We start from the raw sequence: 20,776 nt of genomic DNA, 5'->3' as shown, positions 1-20,776 counted from the left end.
CCAACCCTGACATCTGTTAGTTAACATCTGACTATCGTGTCTCATGCAAGGAGAGACAATGGAAGGCAACTGCTGTAGAAATATAAATACAATACAATTCTGTTGGTAACGGCAAAATTAAACCACCTTCATGCAGTGGGTTACATAAAAAAGCAGCAATTGAGATTTATTTAGACAAAGAAAAAACTATAATGCCATGCATCCTTGTGCTACATTATATTAAATGCAGCTGCAGTAACTGCAAATAGCTAATTGATGCTCAGTAATAATGTGGGAAACAGCAAATATTCTGCTTAAAAAGAAAACGTGTTGCATAAAAGATGTCAAAGATTTGTTTTAGTAGGTTGTCAGTTTTAGCTTTAATTAATCACTCAATACTGTATGTATTAAAGCATCAGTTCATATAAGTGCAGGATACAGTTTGTTGCTCTTTTCTCTTTTTTGTAATTACCTCAGTTGTTTCAAATCCACCCGTGTCTTAAAAGTAACTTTGATCTTATATGAAGAACTGTGTTTCTGAAGTTCTCTTCTTCGTCTTCTTCTCCATCCAGACTTTCAATCAAAGCAGATCATACCCTGCCAGAGGCGGAAGAGGAGGATGGGCTGCTGCAGAAAAGTTTGCAGGACGGAATGAGGGAGAAATATGTCAACTCCTCCTCCTTCAAGCCCCCACTGGCCCGCTCGCTGCGTATTAAGGAAGAGCTTCTCAGCCAGAAGCATCGCCTTCTGAGTCAACCGCCTGCTCTTTCACTGTCTAATCTAGAGTCAGCTGGCTTGCTCAGTCATAGCCAGTCCCATTCCTTGCTTGGCCAAAAGGGTTCTTCTTCATTTTGGGGAAGTAAGGCTCACCTTGAAAGCCTAATGAAGCTGAAGCAAGCCAGTGGAGCTTTGAGCGACCTCAAAGACCTGCCTACATTCCTGGAGCATCAACACCACAACCACCACGGAGCCTTCGCCTTTAAGAGTTCCCTTCATCATCACCACCACAATCAGGTTTCCAAGGCCCAACATCATCACATTGAAGGAAAGAGAGACCAAGGCCACTCTCCGCCTGTTGACCTGAAAATCCCCCAGGTTCGGGGCATGGATCTTTCCTGGGATTCCCATTCCTCTGAGCTTTATGGCTACGGTGCCATGGGGGTCGGGGGTGGTGGCCATGGGGACAACACCCTGAGCCGGAAGCTAAGAGCCATTCTGCCAAAGCAGAACCGCCGAGGAGGAAGCCTTGGGAGCCTCTTGGATGGGGCCGCTGAATATTGGAACTCAGACTTGGACCATTCAAGTTCTGGGCCGGCGTACTCCATCTCAGATGTGGAAGGGGACCCAAGCTCCAAGCAGCCAAGGAAGAAGAGAGGCCGATATCGCCAGTACAACAGTGAGATTCTGGAGGAGGCCATAGCTGTAGTGATGAGCGGGAAGATGAGCGTGTCCAAGGCACAGAACATGTATGGGATCCCACACAGCACCCTGGAGTACAAGGTCAAGGAGCGCATGGGGACCCTGAAGAACCCCCCAAAGAAGAAGCTCAAGCTGATGATGAAGATGGAAGCAGGAGGCCAGGAGTTTCCCAACGAGTCGGAGAACACGCCCACTGCAACCCCACGAGGCGACGGTGCATCGCTAGCAGCTGCCGAGCTCAAGGACAATGTAAAAGAAGAAATCGATGACGATTTCAAACCGATCGACTAAACGACTTACACATGTAAACCTCAACTGACTTAAGTAATTTGAAAATGGATGGGGCTTTATTTGTGCCAATTTACTTTGCAGTATCTGGGTGAGCACAAATGCAGGGATTATATGAGGAGGATTCTTAAACTGGAGAGACACAACTAATCGGATGGTTCTTAACTAGTGTCATTTGAGCGATGCTATAGAAGCATTTGTTCAGCTTTTCTATTCAGGGGCTGAACAAATGCAGCTAAAGACATTAGGTAAATGACAATTATTTACGCATGCTGATAATCCCCAACCCCCAAAAATTCTCTCCCGTCTTTTATGAACTTGATACACTGAAGCATCGCTGCTTATAAATGCAGTCTGCTTCGGATTAATATGATAATGATGGGGAAAAATAAGGGGAAGGTTGAAAATTAACTCCTTAGAAGAAGTGACAAATTGGTCCCTTTATCACTCCCCTCTTGCTCATCAAGTACTAGCTCAAAATTGCAACTGTAAGGTTTAATTGTACCATTGATATTCCTCAGTTAGGGTTCGGAATCAAACCCACTCTCTTATTGCCAGGTAGCCATGACGCTTTAACTGAAAATCCTTTTCTTTCCTCCTTCAAATATTCTGCTAATTTCCGTGCGGACGAAAAGCAAGAATAACCCATCCTTTTTATGAACGAGAAGACACAAAAGTCATTCAGGGATGCATGTTTGTGAGTTTCGTGGACACTACTGACTTCTGTAATCGACTTCTTTTCCTCTATCTTTTCGTTTGATTTGTTTTGCTTTCTTTTGCACTACATTTTGGGTCTGGCGCTTACAGACCAGGTTACCTCGGCATTGTTGCCCATGCATCATGCACTTATTATGGTCTGTCTCTGAAGCCCAGTCACAACTTTGCAAAGGGTCAGAGGTGCACATCGCCTGCATACGCTGATTCATATTCAGATGCAGGAGGCTTCTTTAACCCTCTTTTTTGCCAAGGGACAATTTAAGGGGTGATCTGCTTATGGATCAGCGGGGGTTTTTTAAGGCGGAATGCTACCTCACGGACCTCCATCAGTCTCTCACTGCTGATCCTGGAAAGCCGGAGCCACCCGCAAACGGTGACTAAAGCGAGCTCACCATCTCATGAAGATCGTTACTGGACAAATGCCTTTTAGGATCAGAATGTGAAACTGTGCTGCTACCCAGTTCATTATCCAGTTCCTATAGAGGCTTTAGTTAACCTAAGCTAATGGATTTTGGCTTCTTAGCTAACGACACCATATTGCTGATGTTGTTTTTTTCTTTCGTTTTTCTAATCAAAACCAAGCAGAAGCAACTCACATGAGTTTTAAAAGAAATTCTTCTCCCTAAAACTTCAAAGATGGTTTTAAAGGCAGTTTACTACAACAATGTGCATTTATTGTGGGGTGTTCAGTTTGGGGTGGTGGGTGGGTAATATGCAGTGGGCGGGGGTAGTTGGTAGGTGGGGGAAAGGCAGATTTTAATATATTATAACTTATTATGACTGAATATGTAAAAGCCAATCCATGATTCTGGGTGTTTTTTTTTCTCTCCTCATTTTTAACTCAGGGTAACTGAGACAGATGTGGATTACAAATATGGTAATTTCCTGTTGGACCTAATAGTAGATGAAAAGAGGACACGGCAAGCTTCTCAGCAGTGCTTTGACTCTGGGAGGGCCATGTGGATAATATGGCGGTGCCATAGCAGCAGATAGACCTTTAAGGAAAAGAACAGAACACTGATGTTGGATTTGTGGATTTATGGCGCTGAACCTCTAAGATAGCACTTTTTAAACACAAGAAGAAAAACAAAGGAGAAAGAAAGTTTAAGGTAATGCATGCAGTGTAGCTCTTTTCTGAGGAATACAACAGAGGGAGCAATGAGGAGGTCAGAGAGATGGCATAAAAAAAAGCTTTAGTGTTTCTGAAAGGTGCAGCTTGGACCCAAACCACTTATTTTCCTCTCAATTACCTCCACCATTTAAAAAGAAAAGAAAAAAAAAGTTTGACAGCTTGAACAAGTTCAGTTTTGTGTAGTGTTGTCTCGTTGTTTTCCCCTCCCCCTCGTCGCTAAATGTCGCTCTTCGCTCCTGACACTGCCTGGTGCTCACCCAGTCTGTGAGATTTTTGACATGAGAATTGTAACTCTGCTCAGATGAAATGACGATGATTCACTCCTTTTGAAATGTATTGTACATTTTATTTATTTGATTTGATTTTGTTTATTCTCTTTTAACAAATGGCATGCACCACTATTTTTGGCTGATTTTGGGTTTGGGCCAATTCAGAATATTAATCTTGAGAGTAATAATAATCCAACACAGTTAAGTTTTGAATCAATCACAATCTAGTTATGATTAGAATCATTTACTACCTGTTGCAATCTTCTCCCACCCCTGGGGTTACTGGTTGTCCACTTTGTGTGACTGCCAGGCATGCAAAGCTAACTGAAGTAACTAAAAAAAACCAACAACAATAAAAAGTAGTAATCCTGGGACAATATAGCCAGGAATCAATATGCATGAAATGCGTCCAACACTTTGCCAATGCTGAGCATTTGAAGTGTCTAAAAGGTTGTCGCGTGCATCAAGTTGGACCCAGCGAAGGACAATGCACTGATCTGATAGTTAAAACAGGATCAAAGCCTGAGTGGTGATAGTAAAGCACTTGTTATGAACCTGCCTTTGATACAAGGCACCAAAGCTGTGAATGAAAGTAGGAACAAAACACATCTCACATTGTGTTCCCTCACACCAATCTCCCTGGTCATGTAATATGTTTAAAAAAAAAAAAAAACCATTTATGCATTATGTAATTGGCGTCATGTGTGCATAAATTAACTCAATTGGCACTTTGACTGAAATCCCCTGAGAGAGGCGATTCCTTGAGGGCCAAACAATATCTGCTGTATAATTTATTCAAGTGACTAAATCATCTACAAAACTTTCCTCTCGACCTTTCTTGAACCTGTTACGTTACAGCTGGCTTTGGCTCTGTATTTGTCGTTGCTTTCTAAAAGCACGAGTCCCATTTTCAGCCTGAACTTATCTACTGAGGTGCATGCCATTTATATACACACATATATTTATTTTGTTTCTTTTTCTCTTGGGTTTCGTTGATTGTTTCTAGTCATGTGGTTAACCGCTCCCCCTGTCCGAAAATGTCCTCCTCCTTGCAACCGAGTCTCACTTACGTGTCTATCTATTTATATTCTGACAAAATAACAAACACTCGAGTTAATGAATGTAGTGACATGAATCCGTCGAACAGCAGTCTGCAGATGCTTGATTTTTTTTTAACAGACTGTTGCTTTCTCTCCTTTCGCTTTCTGCTGCTGTCATTGGAAACACGGTCGTTTTCAGTAGCCTTTAATACCGCAAATGTCTCAGGATCGAGCCAGTGGGATGGGCAGCAATATTTGTCAGTCGGAAAATGGCGCATGACTTAACTACCTGTACTGAATTAGTAGACGCGTGTACGCACGCACGCGCTCACACACAACATGCTAACTTGGTCAGTAGAGACCAAGCGCTATACCTCATTCTCAGAACTCCTTTCCGTGCCTCGTACTTTCACGTATCCCTTACCTGGGAGCTTGGCAAAGGTGTAGTTGATACTCTGGGAAATACAGTATCCTCCACTGTTTCTACGCTTTTATAAGCTTTTCTTCTTTGTTTCGCCTTCACATTGCAAAAAAAGACACGTCAAGTGTCTGACTGACCAATACTTGCCACCCACCGCTTTTAAGGTATTTTTTTTATTTGCGAAAAAACATTATAGCATAGCTATCCCAGGTTTAGGTTGGTCTTATATGGGGAGAGTAAAACCCTCTTCCTGCTAAAATTCTAAACATTTACAGATTCAGTCATCTGGTTTCACCCTGGAGGCTGTGAGTCAGGTTGGTTCCACCCTGGTTTGAGAAGGAATACGTTTTTTTTAAATATACATATGTTTGTTTCCAAGTGTAACAGAACTCCAGGATGAAACCTGACCAGGGTACTTTTTGTCCTTTTTCTTTCTCAAACCCAGAGAAATCAGAGACCCAGCAGTGGAGATTGGGGGACAGGTGGACAAGTTAACCTTCCTTTATGAGCTGTGATTTTTTTCCTAAACATTTGACACTGTATTCCCAAACAAAACAAAAAAAAAAAACGCAGCACGCACAGGAAAATGTCCTTAACGATGTTCAAAATGAAAAAAAGCTATATCTTATGAATATGTATGTATTTATTTTTACTGTTTTTTGCATCTTCATGTGAGCTAATCAGTTTCTCTTTGGGGTTTTTTTTAGGTCGGTTGTAATTCAATTTGTTTTTTTTTTCTTCTGAGAGAAAGACTGACAAAGATATAAAAAGGAGAAAAAAATGTCAAAAAAAACAAACAAAACAACTACTGTAACCTCACTTATTAGACGACACGGGATGCGCCGTTCTGTCATTGGGCGGTACACGATGTGGTAGGATACCAGGAAGGAAAGAATTATGTATACGGTTGCCGTGCACCTCTCCGCAGAGAAGTTGCGTCTGTTTCTTATTCTGTCACGCTGCATATCTGGTTGTCATTTATACCTCAGGTCTGACCACTTCAAAGCAGCTGATTGTATATTAGAAACACAGAAACCAGAAGAATCAGGATTTTTAGTGCGGCTCGTTTCCAGATTTTTAGATGTAACTGACATAAGCAGATTTTGAAATTTTCTTTTCTTGTGATTGTTTGTACTGTTGTTCTTCAAATGGCATATTTGTTTGTTAAACAAAATAGAAAAATTAATTCTTTAAAAGCCAGAAGCCAGGTTTCCATGAATACAGTTCTGTATTCTTGCTAGCACAGAGCGCGCGCGCACGCACACAAACCAATAGAGACGTGACGCACCCACAGCAACACACATTCTCGCTCCTCATCAGGTAGCCACACTTTGTGTGGGCGGATTATATGTATAATTATGAAGCTGGAGTCTGCCGTGTCTCTTTTAGAAGCAGGTGGGTGTGTTTTGTCCACAGCCTGCAGAACATCAGCCCTGCTGGCTGATTTTGATCTGGCACACTGGGGCACTGCAGGCACTGCCTCTGTGAAAATCACTTTGTTTGTTTCTTGCCTTTCAACAAAGACTCCTTTTCCTTTTTTCTGGTAAAGGAAAAATCCTCCCTACAGTTGTTCTCTTCTAAGTGGCCAGTCTGCGGTGCTTTGTGCATTCCTGCAGTCTTTTTTAGAACGTTTCCTTCAAGCTACCTAGTCTATTTTTGCTGCTGTAAGTGACAACCCTCAATTCCCAGGACTTTTCACGGGGCCTGGAGGATGGGGATGAATTTATTGGGTGGTGAGGCAATAGAAATGGAACGATTTGGAGTCGAGGGCTGCATTCGGTTTTGGCTGGACGTGGGGAAATCAATAGCAGAACGTGCTGTTTATTTGATACAGAAAGAACGTGTGGTAAAGCGTCGTATCTGCTTGCCAAAAAGCACAAACATGAAGGATGACTTCTCGTCAATAAATCATTCAAGTCTTATTTAGAAGGCATGTTCGTAGGAGCATTTTCTTTATCTGTTTTTAAATAAAATCCCACATTTGACCTATAGCGAGACACTTCAAATCATATAAAGGTAAAGTAAGCATTGCTCCTCGACTGTCTCTTGCAGGATTGCACGCTGCTCTCTCGAGACAATTTGAGCTTTAGGCTTGGATTTATCTACTTAAAGACAAAAATGATTCTGCAGTCTAAGAACCAGCTGCAGGAATGCACAGCATATCACCAGTAGTTAAAATGATGGATTAAGTCCGCAGTCCACAATTAATCCCAGTTTTGGACACATGTCTGAGAAAAATATGTCCAGTGTGCTTTGGGATGGATTTTTCTTTTAACCACATATCCAACTGCATATCCAAGAATCATTTTTGCTCTCTTGCAACAGGATCTACTGCACTCGGAACGCAGTTTTCCAAAGTAAGAATCGGCATCAACTGACAGTTACGGTTCTCCTCGTCCATCGTAAGCTGTGCTGTTTCTTCTCGACACATTTGTACAAGCGCTGCTAAGAGGTCTGTTGAAATGTGCACCTCCTCTGACGCGGAGCGCAATGCCAAGTTTTTTAAATGTCAAAGTGTTTGTGACAAGCAGTCACTCAGGAGCAGGTTGGCTTTGAAAGCAGAGCTGAGTACAGATCTTAAAGGCCAGACACGCCTCTGGAATGATGCTGATCTGCAGCAATCAACACAACAGACTCCTTCACTCGCTGCTGTTTAACAGCATTAAAGAAACGTGGATGTGCCAGGGTACTTTGGCACAAATCACAAACTAACGATGCACTCCAAGGATAAAAAGTTATTTGAACATTTTTCCAGTAGGCTTTGATTATTTTTACGGGGCCGAATAAGTGATTACATAAAGTTGTTCAATCAGTGGAATCAAGAGTGCCTTTTTGAAGACTCTTATCTTGAATTTGAAGAAACAATCTCAAATCTAGTGCTCAAGGGTTGCTTTCTTAATCAAGTATAATCTAACAACCTGGTTGAAATTACAAAGGAGCTTGAAGGGTGGCATTTTTCCTTCAAAGAAAACGTTGTGAGATTCGGGTCAAATTTGTAGGTTTAAAATCCACAGCCCCACCCTCCTGTTACCCTGCTTGATTAGGTTACACCGTGAGAGGCACACTTTTTTTATTTTCCTTACCCAGCAGGCCCTCTTTGCTGGTGTGCATCTCAGCCCTCCTTACAGACAGTCAGATAGATGCAGTGGTCTGAGGAGGTGGATGGGAGTGCAACGGTGAAATCTAAGTGAAGTGGAGAAGAATAAAGGCCGCCGAAGGTCGCCTTCCCCACCCCCACGATACGGTTAAACATCAGGCTTTTATTGAGATGATGCTGAAATCCACTTCAGAACTCAACATTACTTTACTGCTGATCTGAAGCTTTTAGGTACAAAAATAGTTGACCAGATTCAATGTGATTCAATAGGGGGTGAAAATGCAATTCGGGGCTTTGTGAAGGAACTCTGAGGTGCTCTTGTGTGTTGCCATGACAATCTTGCAGCGTCGTTCCCGTGTGGAGGTGTGTCTGGCCCTTTACAGCCACCTACATGGACCAGCTGGTCTCTGTTCCTCTGACCTCAGAACCAACTCTGCTGACACCTGTTCACAAAGATTTAGGGTCTAATTTGGATATTTTAGTAGAACTTGAGCAGTGCGGCAGATTCATTTGCTTTTGTCTAGTGTACTTTGTGTTGAGGGAAATGCTACCGGACTAAGACACAATGCTACAGACCACAAAGATTGAAATCGTTGCTACCTCAGTCTGTCATGTCTGTAGCAATCTATTCAGATGCAGAGAAGTCAGCTGCACAAGGCTGACTTGAAAACTGACGCGTATATCCTCTTAGGTAAAGTTAAACTCACTTTTCATTCGTTCCCAGGCTGTACATCCATGTGAATCTTCATCAGCCCTTTTCAGGGACCTCTGGTGAAGTTAAATGCTGCATAGAGGATTTTATCAGGCTGTTGGTTTTTTCCTTACAGAAAATGTGTCCGATTTTGACTTTCCTATCTATAAAAAGTTTCCAGTGATGCTCTGTCATGCCGGCGCGTCTCTTTACACACTTCTCAGAAGACTAATCATCAACTTCTTGATACCGTCACTTTTTGTCCCGTGGTTATGTGTCATTCTCACAGCATCTTTGGTCGTTGGAGCGTGAGCGCTGCAGGGCTGACAGGGCCTCGTTTGTTCCCAGAGAGATGGGGCGTTCCTGGGCTGCTGCAGGTCTGTCACCTTTCTTCGGGCCTTTTCATAAACGCCATTTCCTTCTTCTTCTTCTGGTGTTCTGTTTTTATTCTGGTAACTCTTCACAGAAGCTTTTCTTTTCTTGGGTTAACTGTGTACATATTTGTTTTTTAAAGACAGGGCATGAGGCTCTTTTATCACTATCCTCTGAAATACTGAGTCTTTCTAGAAGGAAAGAAAACCCACTGAAATTCTTCGTATGGGATTTGGTTAACATTTCAGCTGTAGTGTAAATTTTATGAACTCTCCCCGTGTTTTAAAGGTTTGATCTCTTGTTTTGATGGTTCAGGGTAATGAGTTCGGGCTTGGCTTTTGGTTTCTATGTTTAAAAAAAGAGAGAGAGAGAGAGGGAGCAAGAAAAACAAGAAAAAAAGTGAGCAGGCGTTGTGTTTCGTTGAAATCGCCCGTGTGTTTTCCGTGATCCTCTTGTAGCTTGTTTTTGCCGTCCTTCACGTCATGACGTTCGCTTAATTTGCCGTCTTTGACAGCCACGTACCTTCTCCGTTACCTTCGAGTTATGAAGTCTACACTACATGCAGATAACCACTGCATTTTTAGTCAAGCTGAAGAACAACACTGGCTCATGAGTAAGATCGATTGTCAGGTCAGACAGACTGGCACTCGCTGAGTGGATATTGGAGGTCGGTCGTCAGACAGGAAGTTTGGTGGGTGAGATACAAATTCTCAAACTGTAAAGAAGATTAAATGTCACGAGATCTCACACTCATCTGGAAGCAAGAACATCACTTGAAAGGGTATTTTATTGTTTTTGATGAATTCTGTACTTTGTTTTTTAGCCAAATACTTTTCCAGTGCTTTATAAACAGCAAGGATTGTAAATCTGAATAACTCATAGCAGGGGAGGCTCATGCAGAGCTCGTTTAACAGCCCAGCTCGTTGGTTCTCTGGAGATCTAACAAGACTCGGACTGTCGCCTTCCCAAATGTAAAGATTACAGGACGCTGCTCCATTAAAAGCAAGAAGAGAAAAAAATAAAGCAGAACGAGCGCTTTGAATCCACGTGCGGGAAAAATAACGCTGTGTTTGTTCTTTCTTTCAGTCTTTGATGACGCTCTTTTTTTTCATCTTGGTGTTTTTGGTGAGCAAAAATGTAAAAAAGAAAAAAACGTACAACACAGAATACCTCAGAAAAGAAATCCATGTAACCTTGACGACCTCCTTATATTGTCAGACCCTGTCCATCAACACTCATCTCTGGACACTTTCATCTCCATTTTTGTCGTTTTTCTTTGTTCCTCCTGCCAAATGTAGTGCGTCGTAGCCGCTAAAGGTTCCACAAGTTTGCTTTGTCTATTTTTTTTTCAAACACTAATTTAGCTTCACATTCCCACATGTTCTATTTTCTAATTTGTCAACATTCTTGGTCTTAATCCTTTCACAGCCCACACTGCATTGAGCTGTTGTTTTCAAGACGATTTTAAACCGTGCTATTTCCCGGTGGTTCAGAAAGATTCACAGAAGACATTCTTTGAATCCCCGTAAAAGGTGGAATTTTAAAAAACAAACTCTCCAGTCTTTTGTTTCTAAGTGGGTTTGCTGATAGAATGAAGGCCAACGCTGTATGTGAAACACTTGAAACCACACATTCCCCACCTTGTTCCCTTTGCATACCTCTTTATCAACTTTTTATTGTTGTTAAAAACTGAATGTAAGAAAAAAAAAACGCAAACACAACAAACCTCTAATTTAACTATACATATTTAAGAATAAAAGAATACTCTATATGTGCACATAGATATACCTATACAAGCCCCACGCAGACATAAACACAAATGCATATGTATATAAAAATCTCTAATGTCATATACTTTTATCTTGAAAAGGAAGAGGATGAGCCTTTTCCATTGATGATTCAGGGAAACAATACAGAAGTCCAGTGCAGTATGTTCGGTGAAATCGCTCCCACTCTGTCGCTTTTGGTGTTTGTTTTCTTACTCTGTTCTTGCTTGCTATTTTCCCATGATGTAGCATAGGGCAAAGGGGCAGGGCGGCTCGAGGTTGTTTTTGGGTTTTTTTGTTAACAGACGATGTAGTGAAACTAGGATCTTGTGTAGTTGTAGTCTTTTTAGGCCTGATTCTGTGAAATGGGGGGATGGGTGGGTAAGCGGGTGGGTCTCTTTTTTCTTTTTTTCCTGAAGCGGACACTGTAAAGACAGTATATGTATGAAGATGACTTAGATATGAAGTCACACTGGGTGGGTTGAAGGGCTGCAGGGAGGGTGATGGCTTATCTTCAGGATGGTCGTGTATATAGATCGGCTTTACCCATCAGTCCTCGCCTGGTTTTTCACAGGTGGGTTGGAATTGTATACTGAAGGCACTGAGAATGAACGGTTTTTGCGTGTTTTTATGTCTAGAAAAGAAAAGACTGTTTTAAATGAAGGAAGTGGAGGGGCGATGAACCCCGTTCAGGTTCTCCACAGAAGCCAACAGACAGCCAAGTTGTTAGAAAAAGCGGCTCCCTCGAAACACCGCTTTGCTGGGAGTGACGGATGATTTCGTGGACGTTGACGCTCTTGATATTTTTGCATGCTGGTGTACATACCCCTCAGTCCTTTTGTTTGAAGAGGCTGGTTAATCCAAAAGCTCTCCTTTTCTTTTGGATGTTGTCCGCAGGACAGATTCGGATGTTTTGAATATAAAATATAGCCCCCCGAGGAAAAAAAAAATCCCCTTTCCTAAGAAGGTGCACCTAAGGTGTTTGTTTGTCACTGCAACAGCTTTCGTAGTAGTTTTTGGCTAACGCTCTTTTGCAATCATTCTGTTTTCCTTGTGTAAAGTAATTTTTTTCAAGTGTATGAGTGTGAATGTGTGTGCCTATGTAAGAAACGATGTGCAAAGCTTGCTTCTTTCGATTTTTTCCCCCTCAGTTCAACCATGTTTTCGCCTCAGAGTTGTTTTTAAAGAACATTAATCTTTTTATGCTCTTATGGAAACTCAATGAAACAGCGTGCAAGTTTAAAGAACTGCATCTCTGTCTGTAAAAGATGCTTCTCTCTGGGCACCTTACAGACCTAAATTGCATTACCCAGACACCCTCAGGGACCCTTGACAACACTGCTCTCACTCTTATTCAGGTACTTAATCTATACCGAGGCCTAGCAGTGATCAACTTTAACTATAGTTTATTTCATAAGCCTGTTCCTATGAAAACGAATTACAGCCAAAATTTGATCCGAAACAGTCTGTCTCGCCCTCTACTCATGGAATTACATCTCGTTTTCTATCCTTCCATGTCTCTTTTTGTAACCTCTGGATAGGTTTAGTATGTTCTGAATGTTAGCTGTCTTCTCAGTTCATAACCACTGAGTCTTTGTAAGCACTCTGTTCTCTCTCTGACTTGCGTTAAGTGCCATGGCTTTTGCTCTGTGCAGTAATCAGGAATCGATTATTGTGTTGCTACGAAGCACCAACCTAACAGTGACTTACACCAAGCTAACCTCTTAAAATAAACACGTCAGACAAGTGCACACAACAGTGGCTTGGCTTTAAAATTGTCTTTAAAGCCGTCCACGGTCCTTTACAAATGCTGGTTTAAAAACCAGAGAAGATACAGTAAGCCATCTTCAGGTATCCCTCTGGTTTAAGTGCTAACTTTGTTTTGTTTTTTCCTCCACCACCTGTGGAGCCACACACAACAGAGAAATGTGATGGATCTGCCTTCAGTTCTTCTAAAGCTTCAGGGAAAACCTAGTAACCCTCTCTACAAAGCTAAGCTGACTCTTATGTCACCAAACCTGCGGCTGTGTTCAGGAACGAGGCGAGTCTAACTTGGGTAGAAATATCTGCTGGGCAGTTTTCAGTGATGTTGTGCACATTTGTTCTGTGATTTTGTTTTTTAATTTCTGGGTTTTTTTTTAAGACAGCCACTCATCTCTGCTGTGATTGGTTGATGCCTCTGCTGGATGTTAAGTGTTTGTGTTGCTTCGCACAGCTTGGCAGATTCCAATGTCTGTTTTATGCTAAGAACTAGTCATGCAAAGCAGTTATTTATTGGCCTGGTCTTGATGACAGGAGTGTAGTATACATATTGCCTAAATTTTGTACCTCTTACAACAATCACATCACTGATGTTTGGTGAGAACTATGTAAAGCTGTATTTCATGTTAGAGCTCTTGCAATTACTTTCTACATTCCTAATGTTGGTTTTGGTAGTGACCTGATTTTGTTGTGATAGAAATAAATCTGATTGGTTTGGAAAAAGGCTTGTAATATTTGGTAGATGCAAGAAGTGTTGTCCAGGGGTTTAGACTTTAGTTTGGATAGAACAACAAACCTCTTTTCTTGTTCTTGGTTTTTGTCCTGCTGAGGTTCCTAAGATTTCGTAATCTCACCTCGCTTCTTAACGGGTGGCTGGACGCCCCGAGACGGGGTCTGCTGGGCTTCTTTTTTTGTTTTCCTCTTTTCCACTGAGATTTTGTTTTTGGGTTTGACGATATACCTCATTCCTTCAGTCCAGCGGGCCCTCGGGGGGGCGCTGTGCCGATGCTCAGGACGCTCAAGCCCCCTTTCACGGTTTGGTCCCACCTGGACTGTACCTCTCATAAACACACATACACACATGCATGCACACTTACATACAGGTTCTCCAAATACCCCGATGGACCTCATTTTTCAATATCTACTGTTTACAGTTTGACTAAAAAACTAATTTAAAATATTTTCTCATATTGTAGTTTAATTTATGTACAATGTACAATTTGTTTTTCGTTTGTTTTCATTCTATTTTGTACGTTGTGAGTTGGACTTTTATTCTTCTAGACTTCTGTTATTAATGTCCATGTAAATGAGCACTTAACAAGGATCACAATAATCGGTTTTAGTTTGACTGACAATTTTATTTCCCCCCTTTCTTCCTGTTTTGAATTCAAAATCTGATTTTTTTTTGTTTGGGCTAATGAATAAAAAATCATCTCATAATGTCTGTGATTTTTTTTTATATAAAAAGATTAAAGATGATGATTTGAGTTCCTTTGTTTTTTGGGTTTTTTTTACTTTATTTTGCATTGAATATCAGGCGACGCTGATTATATCTGTCTTTGTGCATGTGTAAAATATTTTACTGGTTATGTTATATTCAATTTGGTAAAAAAGGAAGAAAAAAAAAGAAAAAAGAAAATTGCCATTTTTGCCACACATTTCAGCTGTAATGTTGTGTAAGGTAGTATTCACTGGATGCTAGAACCTTCTTTTCAAAACCACTATTCTTCTAATAAATTTTGTTGTGAAAATACCTCGAGTCTTGTCTGAGTTTGTGTTTTGTTTCATAGGAACACCATAACCTGCCCGTATGCAATGTACTGATTCGATGCAACAAGTGCCAAGGCTGAGCTTTGGTCAATGACTGTCTTTAAAAAATTGCATCACTCTTTTTACAGTTTCAGTATCACAAGTCAGCATCATGCAAATACTGGGAACCACAGTAACCTGCTAGTAACAAAATCCAACAAAAGGTTTTCAATGTAGAATCTCATTTCTTTGAAATCCAGTTTCACGACTGTCAACAACTTCCAGCGACCAACTGGTAGCAGAACGCACACTTTTCCTTAGTGATGAGTGATTGCCAGGGGCCCACTGACCAGTCTCTAGCCCTGCATGAATGGGGCTTTAACATTCGAGAGCAACCGTTCACCAACCAGTCAGGAACACACAGTTTTCCCTCGTGACCAGTGGTTACCACAGGTAACTGAAAGGTTTGTAGGCCAGATACTTGAAACGAGCAACTGGTAACATAAATGCATTAGGAAACTCGAATAAAGACAAAACTATTTTCTCATAGGCTTTTGTACAACCTGGATTGCTTTTGCAACCCCAGAAAGGAGAGTCTGACCCCTCATCCCTTCCCTGGGTTTCAAAGATATTAAAGGTCAAGCACTGCCCCGATGAGAGGAACATTGAGGCACTTGAACATTGGGGTGTAGATATTACTATACACCATTCATCAGGATGTAATATCAGGATGTATTGCAATAAAAAAAATAAGAATAACAAAGTCACGGAGCCATGCAGTTTAAGTTTGTCCAACGAAGCAAACGTAGGATTTGCAGATGCAAAATTATATAATGGGGACTCATGTGGGGCATAATTTGGTCCCGTTGGCAATTCATTTCAATTTGTATTTATACAGCGCCAAATCACAACAACAGTCGCCTCAAGGCGCTTTATATTGTAAGGTAGACCCTGCAATCATATGACCCCCTAAGAGCAAACACTTTGGCAACAGTGGGAAGGAAAAACTCCCTTTTAACAGGAAGAAACCTCCAGCAGAACCAGGCTGGGGGGGGGGCGCACTCTCTCATAATGTACACAGGCGATGTGTCTGTAAGTTATCAAATGTCAACTTTAAACACATCTTACAAAACAAGCAAAAAAACATAACCTGCATGATATCAAGTAAAACTCCAGCATACTATTAGACATATTTTCTGATCTGCTTGAGGGTTTTCATCAGTGTTATTTTGTTGTATTAGCCAGCAGCCCTGAAGTAGTGAGATGTTAATTCAACCAATAAGATTACTTGTATGAATGGGCTCTCTAGCTGCCTCCAGCAGCTGAACAATTACCACCTCTCTGCTTCACATCTTAATCTGCTCTCTAATTCTTTGGCCATGCCCACCTCTTTCTCCTTTTCTACTTTCATTTCAAATGTGACTATCTCCGTCTTTATCTCTGGCCTTCTCTGCTGCAGGGCCTAAGAATGGAGGCCTTAGAGGTGGCGGGAGGCAGGAAAAGACAAATAACTTTTCAGGGCACATGAAGTAGGTCGCTCTCCTATCAAATATTTATTTCTCACACTATGCCTAAGGCTCCAAAAAGACTCCCTCTTTAAATACTTTATCTGTGTGTACAAGTGTGTTTTCCTATTTCACTCATGAACACATATATACCAGCCCTTTATCTGTGGCTCACTGAATCAATATTGTGAAAATTTGGGACCTCACTTTAGGAGGTCTGACCTCGTTTTGTTTTGTTCCAGCCTTTATTAAATAGATATTGAAAAATCTTTTCACCACAGCACCATGCATTGATCAATTTTGGTGTATTTTGCAGTGCACAGGAACTAGGTGTTCAAAATAGGAATAATGAAATAGAAAATAGGGGTAAAATTTTAATAAAACCCCTAACCTCAAGTTTATATGGATTATTATTCAGATCTTCCAATGAAAGCATTTTGTGTGACCTTCTATCATGAAAATATATAACACATACTTTCAGCTCAAATTACCGCATGCATTACCATAAGCCTCCATCAATAAGTCAAGCTGAAATTTACACCCATGGTTTTCAAACAGCAGTGACTTTACAGGTGGGTGCCAAAGATTCATGTCACCAAATCACATGTTCACTTCTTTTCATTGAGCAATGCTGCTGTGTAACGGCATCATGATGACATCATGACATCATGATGTTTTTGTAGAACATCATGATGTCACAGTTAGTTTATTTTTGATATACTGGCGATGTGGTACTGTGCAAAGGTCTTGTGCGAGCACCCAGACTTTCTTGTGATTGTAAAAAAGTGAAAATCTTTCAGAAGGTCTTTTTCTGTAAGATTGGATCCCTTTTCACTCATATTCAGTCCAGTCCTTGGAGCTGACCATTTTTGGTTATTACATTATGTAACACCAAACATTCAGGCAAAAAAAGACAATCAAGGGATGAACTAGTGTGGTGTCTGCACATACTAGACAACGTAGAAGAGAAGACACTTTTCTATGCATTTGTAACAGTGACAGTTGTGTGGTGTCTCTTTAAGACAAGTTAATATTTAGTGATGTCACAAGTATGCGCCACTCAGGCCTCATATCTTTACCTCCTTAATTCAAAGTAATGTTACAGGTTGTATGAACACTGCCTGCTTCATGTATGATAAGACAGCAGCCGTTCAAATGAGCCTGGTGAGGTATTCAAGATATTCAAGAAATATTCCATTAATGAAAATGTGACAGACCGACGGCCAACCTGACAACAGCTGCTGCAGGGAAATATAAAGATCAGCTTGAAGATGTTTTTTCCCCTTATAGTAGGCACTGTCATTTAATATGTGTGTGTATATATAGTAGAGAGAGAGAGAGAGAGAGAGGATTTATAGAATGATAGATTTTTGCTTACAGTTGATTCATTTGTGGGAAAGCAGCCTCAGTTTGAAAACTTGTATCATGAACTGACTGACTAACTCTATTTCACCCATTTTCCTTCATTCAAACCTCAGCAAATTCCCAGACTAAGCTGTTACCAAATGAAGAAGATTAATACAAAGATTTCAGGCAATAAAAATGTTCTTATTCAGATTAACACAAAAGTCTGTCTAGAAGAAAAGGTCAGAAAGTTTTCAACCCAAACTAGTGCCCAATTTGCACAGTTCAGTCTAAAGATATCTATATATCTTAGACACCTCTTAGACTGTGTATGCAAAGGACACGGTTTTGGGTACTAGAAGCTTCCAGATTTCTGATTAGCATCTACGTTGGTACTACATGGTTTAGGGTACTACTGACTGATCACAATAAAGGAGGTTTTACCATCATTAATTAAAACCCCAACTACACGCAGCTAAAGAGTCCATGAGAGGGATGAAATTTGATGAAGTCATTGAGAAGCTTGAAGCCATTAGCAATCATGATGCTTTTTGAATTTATCTGCCTGCAAATAGACATGGAAGTCTTGACCAGGTTATCTGCCAGCTACACTATAAGGCTTAAAAATAACTGAACAGTTCACTCATTTTATCCCTACATTGTTAGTATTAAGGTTGTCCAAGAGTCCCAAGTTTACGTGTCGTTCACTGCAAAACATTATAAAGTAGGGATTAAAAGAAAAAATGTGGATAAAAATAAATGTTTCGGTTCCTTTGCACAGCTTGGATGATACTAATGTCTTTTTGACATGAAGAACTAGTCATGCAAAGCAGTTATTTATTATTATGTACTTCTTACACCAATGTAACCAACCAGATGTTTGGTGAAAACTATGTAAATATGTATTTTGTGCCATACAAGTTCTTCAAATCACTTTCTACATTCCACATTACATTGGGGTGGCTGTAGCTCAGGTGGCAGAGCAGGTCAGCCACTAATCAGAAGGTCGGTGGTTCGATCCCAGGCTGCCTCCTGGCCAAATATCCTTGGGCAAGATACTAACCCCATGTTTGCCTACTGGTGGTGGTCAGAGGGCCCGGTGGCGCCTGTGTCCGGCAGCCTCGCCTCTGTCAGTGCGCCCCAGGGTGGCTGTGGCTACAATGTAGCTGCCATCAGTGTGTGAATGGGTGAATGACTGAATGTAGTGTAAAGCACTTTGGGGTCCTTAGGGACTGAGTAAAAGCGCTATACAAATGCAGGCCATTCCGGTTGTTGGTTATGTTGTGGTAAAAATAGATGTGATTGGTTTTCTGCCTCTGATTGTTGCATTGTCACGTGCTGTGAGTGTGAGTGGTTGTTCCCCTTTATTGGTTAGTTCACGATAGACTGGTGACCTGGGTGCACCCTTCACCAGTGACAAACTGGGACAGGCTATGGCCAGGCTTGGGAAAAAGTGATGGATTTTTTTGTTGTTTTGCTTGTTTTCTTGTTTTTAAATTATTGTGTTCTTATAGACTAAAAATAAATAAATCAAGATTTATTTAACTGATTGGATCCTGATGAAACGACAATGTTCCTTGAATGTATTTAGGAAATTGCAAACATTTAGAAATAAAATCACTGATATATTTATTTTTAATTTAAGACAGTTAAAAAGTTCCCCAGACAGAGTTCTTTGCTTACATGTCTTGAATTTTTCTGGTTTCTCACCGACTCTAAGTTTGAAATGCCAACTATTTCATTTAGACTGATAAGGCAAAGCAAATTCTGCAAATGATTACACTTGAGAAGCAAAAACTAAGAAAGCTTCTTTTCCAGCAACAAATTACTCAATAGTTAAGCTTGTCTGTTGATATACATACTCGCAGCTGGGATGTTAGTGAAAAGAAGCACATATTTTATTTCGTGCATTTAAACCAGCTGAACTGCCTGCTTGTTGCTGGTCTTCCTATTATAAGATGATGGAGCAAAAGTGCAGCAGCAGCAACCTTGTAATAAAAAGCTTTAATGGTTCCTATTGTGTCCTTCACCTCAGAGCATGGCAGAAATGTTCGCTAAAGAAATGTACAAGTAGAAACATTTGATATAAAATATTCTCCTCATTCCGACCTTTACTCCTGAGACATGAACACATTTCCCTCCTCTCGGTCTGTTTTTCATATACACACTGACTGCTGTGAAAATGTCAGAGCCCCCATCAGAAGCCCCTCCTGCTGTGGTGTGTGGTGGCTGTGCCCAGCAAGGCTCCCCATTACTGATTAATGGAACCACATCAGCACCGTTCAATTAAGACTCAGCACCAGCCCCATGCGGTCGTCTCCCCAGGCCTGTCTGAGCCGCGTTTAGCTGTGACACACCAAGGATGGCGGCTCCTAACAAGCTCCATACAGAAACTGATGTGCAGCGGAGGGTGAAGAGCCATAACTTACATTACTGTTAACCTACTTTTTCAAATGTTGTTTCATGCCTGGTGTGCAGTTCCTTGGCTTGCCTTTGTGTATGAAAGATGATATACAAATAAACTTGCCAAGTTTCCCACAAACCATACAGGCACGAATTATCGATATAAATTTCGGCTAGTCGTTACCAGAGATGGGCCGATTACTTTTTTCAAGTAACGAGTAAAGTAAGGGATTACTATTGCAAAAACGATAATTGGATTACCGTTACTTTCCCGTAGGAACGCTGCGTTACTGCGTTACTAAAACCGTGATTTTTTGCGAGAATGTCTCATGACAGTGACGTAAGCAAGTGCGACGTTTGTGAAAACAGCTGTGTACAGAGCAACAATGGATAATATATCCTGTGCGGAGAGAGTATGAGCGTGCAGCGTTTAAAGCGTGGAAGTACTGACCTTACTTTGAGTTTGATTCCATAAAAAGTGACAAAAACATTAGTGTCCGTTGTGCGTGGGAAGAAAACTTCTTTTTACAGCGAAAAAAACCCCTAAACTTCCAAGCAAGCACCGAGTAGCTACGACGTAATGGGAAATTCACAGAGAAACTCGCGGATTCTTCCACTGACCGCTGCGGCACACCTGCACCAGGATAAACCTCCGCCCACCTGCTTTACAGGTGAAAATAGAGCAAAAGGACCGCTGAGTCTTTGACTTCATTTATTTTCTGCTGTGTTTTACTTGCATCTATTTGAAAGACTGAGTGTAAACACAAAAAATATTTTATTTTATGTGCTGGAATGTGCAGAAAATAAGTTTAAATGTTAAACA

The 20,776-nt window shown here is 41.0% G+C and overlaps 1 protein-coding gene across 2 annotated transcripts in view; it reads left to right on the top strand.

Annotated features, from left to right (window-relative positions):
* The window catches only part of lcor (ligand dependent nuclear receptor corepressor), a 94,425-nt gene extending 85,164 nt beyond the window's left edge, over positions 1 to 9,261 (top strand). Inside the window, exons 7-8 of one of the 2 annotated variants that reach the window (XR_015719103.1) lie at positions 552 to 4,009; positions 4,043 to 9,261. Coding sequence is in view for 1 of the 2 variants with exons in the window: in XM_006806140.3 (XP_006806203.2) it covers positions 552 to 1,689 (1,138 nt within the window). In the remaining variant the exon portion in view is untranslated. Of the gene's footprint in view, positions 1 to 551 lie in introns of both variants that reach the window. The other variant, XM_006806140.3, reaches the window with a different exon arrangement.
* The last annotated feature ends 11,515 nt before the right edge of the window (positions 9,262 to 20,776 follow it).

The sequence above is a fragment of the Neolamprologus brichardi genome, chromosome 6 (assembly GCF_056152115.1).
Source record: "Neolamprologus brichardi isolate AB-2024 chromosome 6, ASM5615211v1, whole genome shotgun sequence".
NCBI classification, from domain to species: domain Eukaryota; kingdom Metazoa; phylum Chordata; class Actinopteri; order Cichliformes; family Cichlidae; genus Neolamprologus; species Neolamprologus brichardi.
Note: the sequence above shows the minus strand (reverse complement) of the source record. Positions and strands in the feature narration are given on the sequence as shown.